Source organism: Heterodontus francisci, unplaced genomic scaffold (assembly GCF_036365525.1).
Source record: "Heterodontus francisci isolate sHetFra1 unplaced genomic scaffold, sHetFra1.hap1 HAP1_SCAFFOLD_638, whole genome shotgun sequence".
In the NCBI taxonomy this organism is placed as follows: domain Eukaryota; kingdom Metazoa; phylum Chordata; class Chondrichthyes; order Heterodontiformes; family Heterodontidae; genus Heterodontus; species Heterodontus francisci.
In genome coordinates, this window is record NW_027140532.1 from 1 (window position 1) to 13018 (window position 13018).

Genomic DNA, 13018 nt, shown 5'->3' on the forward strand with positions numbered 1-13018 from the left:
TCCACCACCATTCACGACTAGATGTGGCAGGACTGCAGAGCTTAGATCTGATCCGTTGGTTGTGGGATCGCTTAGCTCTATCACATGCTGCTGCTGCTGTTTGGATACGCAAGTATTCCTGTGTTGTAGCTTCACCAGGCTGACACCTCAGTTTTATTTTCTTTTATTCTTTCTTGGGATGTGGGCATTGCTGGCAAGGCCAGCATTTGTTCACCATCCCTAATCGCCCTTGAACGGAGTGGCTTGCTCGGCCATTTCAGAGGGAAGTTAAGAGTCAACCACATTGCTGTGGGTCTGGAGTCACATGTGGGCCAGACCAGGTGAGGACGGCAGATTTCCTTCCCTGAAGGGCGCTAGTGAACCAGATGGGTTTTTACGACAATCGATAGTTTCATGGCACCCGTTAGCAAGATGAGCTTTCAATTCCAGATGTTTTTATTAATCACTTGAATTTATTAATTGAATTTAAATTCCACCCAGCTGGTATTTGAACCTGTGTCCCCAGAGCTTTAGCCTGGGCCTTTGGACTAGTTGAGTGACATGACCACTACCCCACCGCCTCCCCTAAGTATACCTGGTGCTGCTCAAGGCAAGTTCCACATTGAACCGGGGTTGCTCTCCTGGCTTGATGGTAATGGTAGATGGGTATATGCCGGGCCATGAGGTTACAGATTGTGGTTGAGTACAATTCTGCTGCTGCTGATGGCCCACAGCGCCTCATGGATGCCCAGTTTTGAGCTGCTAGATCTGATCGAAATCTGCCCCGTTTAGCATGGCGGTAGTGCCACACAACATGATGGTGGGTACCCTCAGTGTGAAGATGGGACTTCGCCTCCACAAGGGACTGTGCGGTGGTCACTCCTACCAATACTGTCATGGACAGATGCATCTGCGGCAGGCAGATTGGTGAGGACGAGGTCAAGTGGTTTTTCTCTCTTGGTTCCCTTCCCACCTGCCGCAGACCCAGTCTAGCAGCTATGTCCTTTAGGACTCGGCCAGCTCGGTCAGTCGTGGTGCTACCGAGCCACCTTTGGTGATGGACATTGAAGTCCCCCACCCAGCATACATTCTGTGCCCTTGCTACCCTCAGTGTTTCTGCCAGTTGTTCAACATGGAGGAGTACTGATTCATCAGCTGAGGGAGGGGTGGGGGGGTGGCGGTAGGTGGTAATCATCGGGAGATTTCCTTGCCCATGTTTGACCTGATGCCATGAGACTTCATGGCGTCAGGAGTCAATGTTGAGGATTCCCAGGGCAACTCCCTCCCAACTGTATACCACTGTGCTGCCAACTCTGGTGTATCTATCCTGCCGGTGGGACAGGACATACCCGGCGATAGTGATGGCAGTGTCTGGGACATGGTCAGATACGATTCCGTGAGTATGACTGTCAGGCTGTTGCTTGACTAGCCTGTGGGACAGCTCTCCCAACTTTGACACAAACCCCCAGGTGTTAGTAAGGAGGACTTTACAGGGTCGACAGGGCTGAGTTTGCTGTTGTAGCAGTTTGGTACAACTGAGTGCCTTGTTCGGCCATTTGAGGGAGGCAGTCAAGAGTCAGCCACATTGCTGTAGGCCAGACCAAGTAAGGAAGGCAGATTTCATTCCTAAAGGACAGTGATTCCTGAGATGAGAGGGTCGACCTCTGGTAGATTGAGTCGAAGGTGCTGTGCTCCCTGGAGTTTAGAAGAATGAGAGGTGACCACATTAAAACGTAAGACACTGAGAGGGCTTGACAGGGAAGATGCTGATGGGAGGTTCCCACTTGAAGGGGAATCTAGCACAGGGGCCACAGTCGCAGGACGAGAAGTCAACTATTTAGGACTGAGATGAGAAATTTGTTCACTCAAAAGGGTTGTGAATCGTTGGAATTCTCTTCCCCAGAGGTTTGTGGATGCTCCGTCGTTGAATGCATTTAAGACTGGGATTGATAGATTTTTGGGCACAGAGGGAATCGAGGGATAAGGGAAGCGGGCGGGAAAGTGGAGTTGAGGTCGAAGGTCAACCATGATAATTAAATGGCGGAGCAGGCTCGAGGGGCCACGTGGCCTACTCCTACTACTTATCGCCCCTTTCTTCTGAGCCGATGAGGGAAGCTGTCCTGAGGCATCGCTGCCTGTCGGTCTGACCTCCCTGTGTGTTTTTTCTTCCTTTCAGACACTGACCGGGAAGGAGATTGAAATCGATATCGAGCCCACTGATAAGGTGAGATCCGCATCCGGCTCGTCCTTGTCTCACTCGGCACATTTCCCAACTTGTGTGCCTCTGTGCTTAGGTTGTCCGGCCCGTGCGTGCTTTCAATTTGTTTTTGTCACGCACCAATCTGTTGGAGTGTGCTGGAACGTTGATGATGCCGGTGTTATGACCTCTATGAGTCCGTTGTAGTTAAGCTACAAGATACGAACCCCCAGGCCAGTTTAAAGAATTACACGACCCGATTTCACATTTTAAGGCTTTCATTATAAAAAAAACTAAACTGCAAGAAATTCCCATTAACTAAATAGACTTTATAAGTAGCTGATGCCCCAAATTATAAAGAAAAGTATTTTCTTATTAAAATACTTGAAAACCTCACACCCCACCTGCAAGTTACATAGTCCTCTTTGATGGTGAAATCCTTCCTCCTCCTCCTCCCAGTAGCAATGGGTCGGATCTCCTAGAATTTTCCCAAAGTCAATGTTCTCCTTGCTCACTTCTCTGAGTACTTTCGAGCTGGGCGTCCGTGAATAAGGCAATTCCTGTGATCCTGCTGGTCTTTTACTTGTCCGCAAACTTCAACTTTCGAAACAGGTTCAAGTCTTTGCAACCTTGTGCTCTCAGTTCTTTTTCTCTCCCTTGAAGCTGCCGCCGCTTGTTTCCTTTTTTTTTTTACAGCCGGTCTGCCTTCGGAAAGTCTGTCAAATTTATCTAGAATCAAAAGCCAATAGCTCCTTGTCTTTTTCTAATATTCATAGTCCAGAAGTCTGGCTTCAGCAGAGCCATCTGGGCTTTACAGTGTTTCCAGGCGTTAGCAGCTGCCGTGCACGTTTGCATCCTCAGAATCACTGACTCCTTGCTTACGATCCGCAAGTCTGGGAGCGTGAAATCCATTGTTCAGGTGTTGTACCCCAGCAGTCTCTGTTTTTTTTTGTAAAAGAAGAGTCTTTGACCTGTGTTGTCCTGGTAACCAAGATTTCTGTCTCGTCTTCAAGCAGAGTTGGTGAGGTCACCTGACTTCTCTGACTCAAGCTTTTAAAAGTTGTTTTTTTAAAAAAAAAAATCATGTTACAAATCCAGTGTTCATAAACATTGGGGCTCGCGTTTCGTAACGCGTCAGTATTAAGAGTCGCTCCTGTCCGATGTGGATCTGGTGTTGTTTCCACCCTTTAGGTGGAGCGAATAAAAGAGCGAGTGGAGGAAAAAGAGGGAATCCCCCCGCAGCAGCAGCGCCTCATCTACAGCGGGAAACAGATGTGAGTATCAGGCAGCGGAGGGGTGGATAGTGAGAGCCTGTATTTACATGGTGCCTTTCTGGACGTCCCAAAGCGCTTTACAACCAATTGAGTACTCCTTTTGAAGTGTCATCACTGTTGTAATGTGTAAGACTCTTATAAATGGGGTCTCACTTCCCTCTTAAGGTCCTGCCCCCGTACTGAGAATCGATCGCACGAAACAGACTTTGGGTACTATTTCCACTTTATGTGGAACACCTTTATTAACTCACCAAGCAATAGTATATACTTACAACACCAGTCGCTCAGTAGGCACGCGTACAGGAGCTCATTCCCAGGTGGTCAGATCCACTGAGCAACTTCTCCCGCGTGACTTCCTGTGACTGGTCAAGTCATGCTTCCTGGCTGCAGCGTCAATGTTCCTTGTGAGCTGTGGCTTCATACCCCTTTCTGACCCTGGTCCCTCGACATACAAGGTAAGGTTTTGAATTGGGTCATCCGATTGGGTTTCAGTGCCTTATCAATCCCACCCTGGCTATGCAGGACCACCTGCATGTGGTCATACCCTGCTCCCAGCAGGGTGGGGTCTTGGGTGCATACCAGCAATGGATGTGATTTCTGCATCTTGATAAGGCAAGAAGGAAACCCCACACATTTCAAAAGGCCAATGTCCATGAGTGTGGTTATAGACAAGCTGTTCGATGTTGTAACAACCCAGGCTACCACATCAGTGGCATGTCCTGATTTGTCTGTCTGTGTATGCGGGGGTCCCTGTTCAGTTTACATTCCCGGGCATGTCAGCCCTGCATTGTAGGGGCTCGAGCCTCTGGAGTGTTGGGGGTTTTGTGTGTGGGGGGTGGGGGGGGACTCAAACCTGTGACCTTCTGAGATCCAGGGTTGGCTGGGGGGGGGGCAGTGGTGTGGGGGGGAAGGTGCGGTGGTTGGTAACAGGACAACGTTTTCAAGCCATGTCACTCCTGCCCTCTCTTTTTCCCCCCCCCCAGGAACGATGAGAAGACAGCGGCAGACTACAAGATTCAGGGAGGCTCCGTGCTACATCTGGTGCTGGCTTTGAGGGGAGGAGCTCGGTGATTGAACACAGACCTCAAGTCGGGAAAAGAGAGGGGTGTTGGGGTGGGGGGGGGAGGAGGGGAGGGGTGGGTCTTACCCCTCAAATGCATGGAACTTTACAGACCCCGACACCCATCCGTGTGCCCCCTTCTCTTTCCTCCCCCATCCCCCCAAAGTAGATACCAACCCCTCTCGGTTCTGCCTCTCCCTCACCCCTACCGATAATTAGCGCCCACCGGAATGAGCAGTTCGCTATTTGCATTACATTCGGTTTTGTTTTTTTAATTAAGGTGTATCAATGCTTAATTCCTTTCATGTTTGTTCCCCGCCGCCTCTCGCTGAGAGACTGGGTGCACCTCTGGTCCTCCAGTTCGGTTGTTTCTGACCTTGTTGAGTGAAAGGCTCAGAGCTCACGGACCAGATGGAGACAGAGAAATAAACAATTAAACTGACTGAATTTCGCTTCCTTGACATCTGTCTCGTGTGTGGAGCTTTGTTTTTCTCTTCCACCTCTCCCTTTTATTTTTGGGAGGGGGAAGGTGGGCAGACATGACTAACTTAGCGGCGAGGGGAGGCCGTTCAGCCCCATGAGCCTGTACCGTCATTCAATCGGATCGTGGCTGATCTGTTCCTGAACTCCCATCTACCCACCCTGATGCCGTAACCTTTAACCCCCTTGCCTACCGAAAGAACTTTCGATCTCAGTTTTTTTTGAGGCGAGATTTCCACTAGCCTTTGTGTGAAGAAGTGTTTCCTGACATCACCCCTGAACAGCCCAGCTCTCAATTTAAGGTTCCGCGCCCTTGTTCTAGATTTTCCCCCATCAGAGGAAATAGTTTTCACTTTCTCTCTTTCTACATATACCCTATTGAATCCTCTAACCCTCTTTAACATCTCGATTAGATCACCCCCTTAATCCTCCATAATCGAGGGCGTACGGGCCCAGTCGGGGAGACCTCCTCGTAAAGCAACCCTTTTCGGCCTGGCATAATTCTCGTGAATCTGCACTACACCCGCCTCCTGAGGTGTGGTGCCCGGAACTAGACGCCATTCTCCATTTGCGGTCTCAGCAGAGTTTAAAGATCAGCACATTAGTCATGGAAGTTCTTACTATTCAGGCTCCCTAATAAGCCCAGGTGAGCCCAGTCTGTTGACACGGGAGTAAACCTGGGAGACATGAATCCGATAAGTTAGGTCGATATGACTTTTACTGTTGGCAGCTTTTTCTTCCCAGCTTTTCTTGGACGACACCACCTGCAAGTTCCCCTCCAAGCCACACACCATCCTGACTTGGAACTATATCGCCGTTCCTTCACTGTCGCTGGGTCAAAATCCTGGCACTCCCTAACGGCACGGTGGGTGTACCTGCTCCACATGGACTGCAGCGGTTCAAGGAGGCAGCGCACCACCACCTCAAGGGCAATGAGAGACGGGCAATAAATGCTGGCTCAGCCAACGACGCCCACATCCCATGAGAGAATTAAAAAAAACATTGGGCGAAACTTTTTTTATTTAAACCGAGGCCCAACTTGTTGAGTTCTGGGTGGTGGGGGAAGGATTTGGAGGTGGATTGGAGAGCCAGTCATTGGCCGTTTTGTTACCTATTGCGTGACACCAGTTTGCACTCCCAGACTTTCCCTAGATTCTCCTTAGCGTTTGCTTAATGCAAAATCCTTGTCTTTCGCACCCCATGCAACAGAAGTGGGGCTGTATGTTGATTGCACAATGTTCACCATTCGCGCTTCCTCAGATACTGAAGCAGTCCATGTCCAGATGTCGCAAGACCTGGACAAGATCCAGGCTTGGACTGATAAGTGGCAAGTAACATTTGCGCCACACAAGTGCCAGGCAATGACCATCTCCAACAAGAGAGAATCTAACCATCTCCCCTTGACGTTCAGTGGCATTACCATCACTGGATCCCCCACTATCAACATCCTGGGGGGGGGTTACCATTGACCAGAAACTGAACTGGAGCAGCCACATAAATACTGTGGCTACAAGAGCAGGTCAGAGGCTGGGAATTCTGCGGCGAGTAACTCACCTCCTGTCTCCCCAAAGCCCGTCCACCATCGACAAGGCACAAGTCAGGAGTGTGATGGAATACTGTCCGCTTGCCTGGATGGGTGCAGCTCCAACAACACTCAAGAAGCTCGACACCATCCAGGACAAAGCGGCCTGCTTGATTGGCACACCATCCACAAACATTCACTCCCTCCATCACCGACGCACAGTGACAGCAGTATGTACTATCTACAAGATGCACTGCAGCAACGCACCAAGGCTCCTTCGACAGCACCTTCCAAACCTGCGACCTCTAACACCTAGAAGGACAAGGGCAGCAGATGCATGGGAACACCACCACCTGCAAGTTCCCCTCCAAGTCACACCATCCTGACTTGGATCTGTATCGCCGTTCCTTCACTGTGGCTGGGTCAAAATCCTGGAATTCCCTTCCTAACAGCACTGTGGATGTACCTACACCCCAAGGACTGCAGTGGTTCACGAAGGCAGCTCACCACCACCTTCTCAAGGGCAATTAGGGCCTAGTCAGCGATGCCCACAACCCCAAAAGAATGTTTTAAAAATTGAGGCATTTGAACATGATAAACTTTCGGATGGAGTTGTTTCTGGACTGAGAGTGAGGGCAGGGGTGATGGGTGAACAGGACATGTAGTGAGTTCGGATACGGGCATTTTGGATCAACTCCAGTTAATGTCGGACAGAAAGGCTGGTCAGGAACGTATTGGAATAGTCGAGTTGAGGTAACAAGCGTGGATGAGGGCTCGAACAGCCGATGGACTGAGGCTGGGAAAGGAGGTGAGGCGTGATCTGGGGGGAGGTTGGCGGCCTTCGTGATGGAGAGGATGCTGGGTGGGGGGTGGGGGGGGTAGGTGGTTGGAAGCTCAGCTCGGGGCCAAATAGGACGCGGAGGTTGTGAACAATCTGGTTCAACCTCAAGACAGCAGCCAGGGGATAACAGTTTTGATCTTCCCAATGTTGAATTGGAGTTTCATGCATAACTGGTCTACCAGACTAAGTCCTGGAATGGGCGGGTTGTCTTATGAGGAAAGGTTGGACAGGCTGGGCTTGTATCCGCTGGAGTTTAGAAGAGTAAGAGTCGACTTGATTGCAACATACAAGATCCTGAGGGGTCTTGACAGGGTGGATGTGGAAAGGATGTTTCCCCTTGTGGGAGAATCTAGAACTAGGGGTCACTGTTTAAAAATAAGGGGTCGTCCATTTAAGACAAGAGATGAGGAGAAATTTTTTCTCTGAGGGTCGTGAGTCTTTGGAACTCTTCCTCAAAAGGCGGTGGAAGCAAATAAGGCAGAGGTCGATAGATTCTTGATAAGCAAGGGGGTGAAAGGTTATCGGGGGTAGGTGGGAATGTGGAGTTGAGGTTACAATCAGATCAGCCATGATCTTATTGAATGGCGGAGCAGGCTCGAGTGGCCTATTCCTGCTCCTGATTTGTATGTTGGACCAGCAGTCTGTCAATACGGGGCAATGAAAAGAGGCAGAGCTGAATGTCGTCAGTGGAAGCTGCCTCCGTTTTTTTTGTTTTGAAAACGTCTGCAAGAGGCAACAAGGAAGATGGCGGGCGGGGTTGCAAGGAAGAAGCTGTGGGGAAGCTCCAGAGATAACGGGGCAGGGATCGGAAGAGAAGCCACTGCTGGAGATGCTCTGGCTATGATAGGTTAAGAACAAAACCAAATGAGGGTAATCCCACTCAAGTGGACAAGAGGCATTGGAGGTGTAGGGTGTGGTCGGCCGTAACAAAGGCTGCAGATAGGACGAGCAGGGATAGCGTGCCATGGCCTCTGTAATAGATCTGTTAAGCCCATTTCAGTGCTATTGGGGTGGGGTGAGGGGGGGGTGGGGTTCAAACGTGGAATTGCAGGAAAGATGGGCATAGATTTCGGAGGTGACGTCATGTTCAAGGACTGGGGAGGTTAGAGATGGGATGGTAGGTTGCAAGGGCAAGAGTCAAGGGTGAGTTTTTTTTCGAAGGATGAAGGCGGCATATTTGAAAAGGAAAGGGGAGGGTACCTGAGGAGAGGGAACCATTGACAACATCAGTTAACATGGGGGCCAGGAAGGAAGTTTTTTTGGGGGGGGGGGGTCAGCAATTTAGCGGCAATGCGGTTGGGAGAGCCGCTCCTGGATCTCTCAGACAATGAGCTGGGAGGGGGCACGAGGGAAAATGGGAGAGAGATTGGAATAAGGCACTGGTTCAGGGCTAAGGTGGGGGGGGGGATCTTTGGGAGTGTTTTGTTGGCTCAGCCGTGATCTAATAGGATAGTGGTAAGGGCTCAAGGGGCCGAATGGCCTCTTTCTGTTCCTATGAATGGGAAGAAGCAGCACAGGTGGCTAAAGGGATGCCCCCAGTGTGCAGTGAAGGCCGGGATGCTCCTGGCATTTGTTGCTGGAGGGGAGGGGTGGGGGGTGCATTCCGGGAGTAAGTTGGTAGCGGAGCAGAGAAGCCGACGGTTACCTGTGTTTTTTCAGGATGCACCTCGAGCACTGGGCGGACTTGCATTTATATAGCGCCCTTTCACGACCTCAGCACCTCCCAAGCCATTGAAGTATTTTCGAAGTGTAGTCTCTGTTGTGTAGGAAATGCGGCAGTCAGTACACGCACAGCAAGCTCCCACAAACAGCAATGTGATAATGACCAGGTAATCTGTTCTTGTGATGTTGACTGAGCGACCAAATATTGGCCAGGAACTGGGGCAATAACTCCCCAGCTCTTCGAAACAGTGTCATGGTATCTTCTGTGTTCACCTTAACCAAAGATGGCACCTCTGACAGTGCAGCACTGCCCTGGTGTGTCAGCTTAGGTTTCTTGGTCCTTGGGGGCCCAAGCTGTTCACAATGTATATCAATGATTTGGATGTGGGGACCAAATGTAGTATTTCCAAGTTTGCGGATGACACAAAACTAGGTGGGAATGTGTGTTGTGAGGAAGTTGCAAAGCGGCTTCAAGGGGATTTGGACAGACTTAGTGAGTGGACAAGAACGTGGCAGATGGAATATAATGTGGAAAAATGTGAGGTTATCCACTTTGGTAGGAGGAATAGATGTGCAGAGTATTTCATAAATGGTAAGAAATTAGAACGTGTCGATGTACAAAGGGATCTGGGTGTCCTTGTCAGTAAGTCACTGAAAGCTAACATGCAGGTGCAGCTAAGGCTAATTAAGAAGACTAATGGTATGTTAGCCTTTATCGCAATAGGATTTGAGTACAGGAATAGTGAAGTCTTGTTTTAATTGTATAGAACCTTGGTATGCTGTGTGCAGTTTTGGTCCCTTTATCTTAGGAAGGATATTATTGCCATAGAGGGAGTGCAATGAAAATTCACCAGACTTGTTCCTGGCATGGCAGGACTGTCCTTTGAAGAGAGATTGGGGAAACTGGGTCTGTATTCTTTAGATTGAAGAATGAGAGGTGATCTCATTGAAACCTACAAAATACTTAAAGGGGATAGACAGGGTAGATGCAGCTAAGATGTTTTCCCTGGTTGGGGAGTCTAGAACCAGGGGACACAATTTCAAAATAAGGGGGAAGCCACTTAGGACTGAGATGAGGAGAAATTTCTTTACTCAGAGGGTTGTAAATCTTTGGAATTCTCTACCCCAGAGGGCTGTGGAAGTTCAGTCATTGAGTATGTTTAAAGCAGAGATTGACAGATTTCTAAATACCAATGACATAAGGGGAGATGGGGATAGTGTGGGAGAAAGAAATTGAAGTGGATGATCGGCCATGATTGTATTGAATGGCGGGGCAGGCACGATGGGCTGAATGGCCTACTCCTGCTCCTATCTTCTTTGTGCTCAAGTCTCTGGAGGGTCTCTAACCACAACGTGCTGACTCCAAGGCAAGAGTACTACCAACTGCACAAGGCCCAATAGTGCTCGATGGACGTGAGAAGCAAAACCGGGCAGATGGTGATGTAGTGGTAATGTCACTGAACTAGTAATCCAGAGGCCCAGGCTAATGTTCTGGGGTCACGGGTTCAAATCTCACCACGGCAGCTGGTGGAATTTAAATTTGATTAATGTAAAAAAAAATCTGGAATTGAAAGCGAGTCTCAGCAATGGTGCCATGAAACGATCATCGATTGTCGTGAAAAATCCATCTGGTTCACTGATGCCCTTTAGGGAAGGAAATCTGCCATCCTCACCCGGTCTGGCCTACATGTGACTCCAGACCCACAGCAATGTGGTATTAACTGTCCTCTGAAACGACCGAGCAAGCCACTCAGTTGTCAAGAGCAATGAGGGATGTTCAATGAATGGTGGCCGAGCCAGTGTGGCCCACATCCCATGAAACAGTAAAGAAAAACCATATAGAATGGTAGTCAACATAAAAGGAAACCCAAAGATCTTATACTGGCATGTAAATAGTAAGCAAGTAGTAAAATGAGAAGTGGGGCCTATTGGGGACAGAGAGGGTAATATATGATTAAAGGCTCAGGGCAAGGCTAATATACTTAATGAGTACTTTGTATCAGTGTTCGCTAAGGAAATGGACACTGCCTAAATATCAGTAGAAGTAGAGGCAGTGGATAGGATACAAATTTAGATGGGGGTGGGGGAGGGTGTGGAAGTACTAAAAAGGCTGGCTATGCTTAGGGTAGATAAGTCACCTGATCCAAATGGCTTGCATCCCAGGTTGCTATAGGAAGTGAGGATGGAGATAGTGGAAGGACTTGTGATGATCTTCCAGTCTTCCCTGGGTATGGGGGAGGTGCCAGAGGATTGGAGAGTGGAAAATGTGACACCCTTATTCAAGAAAGGGTGCAAAGACAACTACTGGTCAGTTAGTTTGACATCGTTGGTGGGTAAGGTTTTAGAAACAATAATCAGGGAAAATATGAATGGGCACTTAGAGAGGTTTGGGTTAATTAAGGATAGCCAGCATGGATTTGTAAAAGGCAGATCATGCTTGACTAATAGAATTTTTTGACAAAGTAACAGAGAAGGTTGAAAGGAATGCAGTGGATTTTAAGAAAGCATTTGATACAAGTACCACATAAATGGCTGGTCAAGAAAATTGAGTCTCAGGAAATCGGAAGGTCAGTGTCCAATTGGATATAAAATTGTCTTAAGGACTGAAAACAGAGTCGCAGTAAACGATTGCTTTTCAGACGAGAGGATGGTAGACAGTGGTGTTCCCCAAGGGGCAGTGCTGGGACTACTGCTTTTTGTTTTGCTATATATAAATGACTTGTAACTTGGAATACAGAGTAGAATCTCAAAATTTGCTGATGACACCAAACTTGGAGGTGTGGCAAACAGTGAGGATGTTATGGACCGTCTGCAACAGGACACAGATAGGCTAGCAGAATGGACAGAGGTGGCAGATGGAATTTAATACTCAGAAGTGTGAGGTGATGCATTTTGGCAGAAGGAATAGGGAAAGGCAATATATACTCAATGGCACAGTTCTAAAGAGTGTGCAGGAACAGAGGGACCTGGGGGTGCATCGATCTTTGACGGTGGCTGGACATATTGAGAGAATGCTTAGTAAAGCATATGGGATCTTGGGCTTCATAAATAGAGGCATTGAGAACAAAAGCAGGGAAGTTATCCTGAACCTTTATAAAGCTCTGGTTCGGCCCCAACTAGAGTATTGCATCCAGTTCTGGTCACCACGCTTCAGGAAGGACGTGAGGCTCCTTGAGACGGTGCAGAGCTGATTTACCAGAATGGTTCCAGAGATGGAGGATTTTAGTTACAAAGTTAGGTTGGAAAAGCTGAGTTTGTTTTCCTCAGATCAAAGGAGATTTAATAGAAGTTTACAAGATTATGATGGGTTTAGATAAGTTACAGGGAAGAACTGTTCCCATTAACAAATGGTACAAGGAGACCCGGGTTCAATTCCGGGTACTGCCTGTGTGGAGTTTGCAAGTTCTCCCTGTGTCTGCGTGGGTTTCCTCCGGGTGCTCCGGTTTCCTCCCACAAGCCAAAGACTTGCAGGTTGATAGGTAAATTGGCCATTAGAAATTGCCCCTAGTATAGGTAGGTGGTAGGGAAAATATAGGGACAGGTGGGGATGTGGTAGGAATATGGGATTAGTGTAGGATTAGTATAAGTGGGTGGTTGATGGTCGGCACAGACTCGGTGGGCCGAAGGGCCTGTTTCAGTGCTGTATCTCTAAACTAAACTAAACTAAGGAGTACAGAACACAGACTGAAAGTTTTTGGCAAAAGATGCAGGGGGGAATATGAGAAAGCACTTTTTACACAGCGGGTAGTGATGACCTGGAACTCGCTGCCCACAAGGGTGGTGGAAGTGAAGATGATCAATGACTTCAAGAGGAAGTTGGTTGGCCACCTGAAAGAAATAGATGTGCAGGGCTACGGGGATCGAGGCAGGGAGTGGGGGGGACTGGCTGCATAATTTCCGTGGAGAGCCGGCATGGGCTCGATGGGTCGAATGGCCTCCCTCTGGGCTGTAAATGGCTGAGTCATCTCCTTCACCAAGATGGTGGTGGGCTTCCCTCACATTC

General features: G+C 48.7%; 1 protein-coding gene across 1 annotated transcript; it reads left to right on the forward strand.

Moving 5' to 3' along the window:
* Window positions 1-2155: 2155 nt before the first annotated feature.
* LOC137360069 (NEDD8-like) lies at window positions 2156-4957 on the forward strand (the record flags this gene model as incomplete). The annotated part of the gene is made up of 3 exons (XM_068025662.1): window positions 2156-2203; window positions 3368-3450; window positions 4434-4957. Coding segments are annotated over 3 exons (219 nt in total), but the record flags the coding sequence as incomplete, so codon positions are not given.
* Between the last annotated feature and the right edge of the window lie 8061 nt (window positions 4958-13018).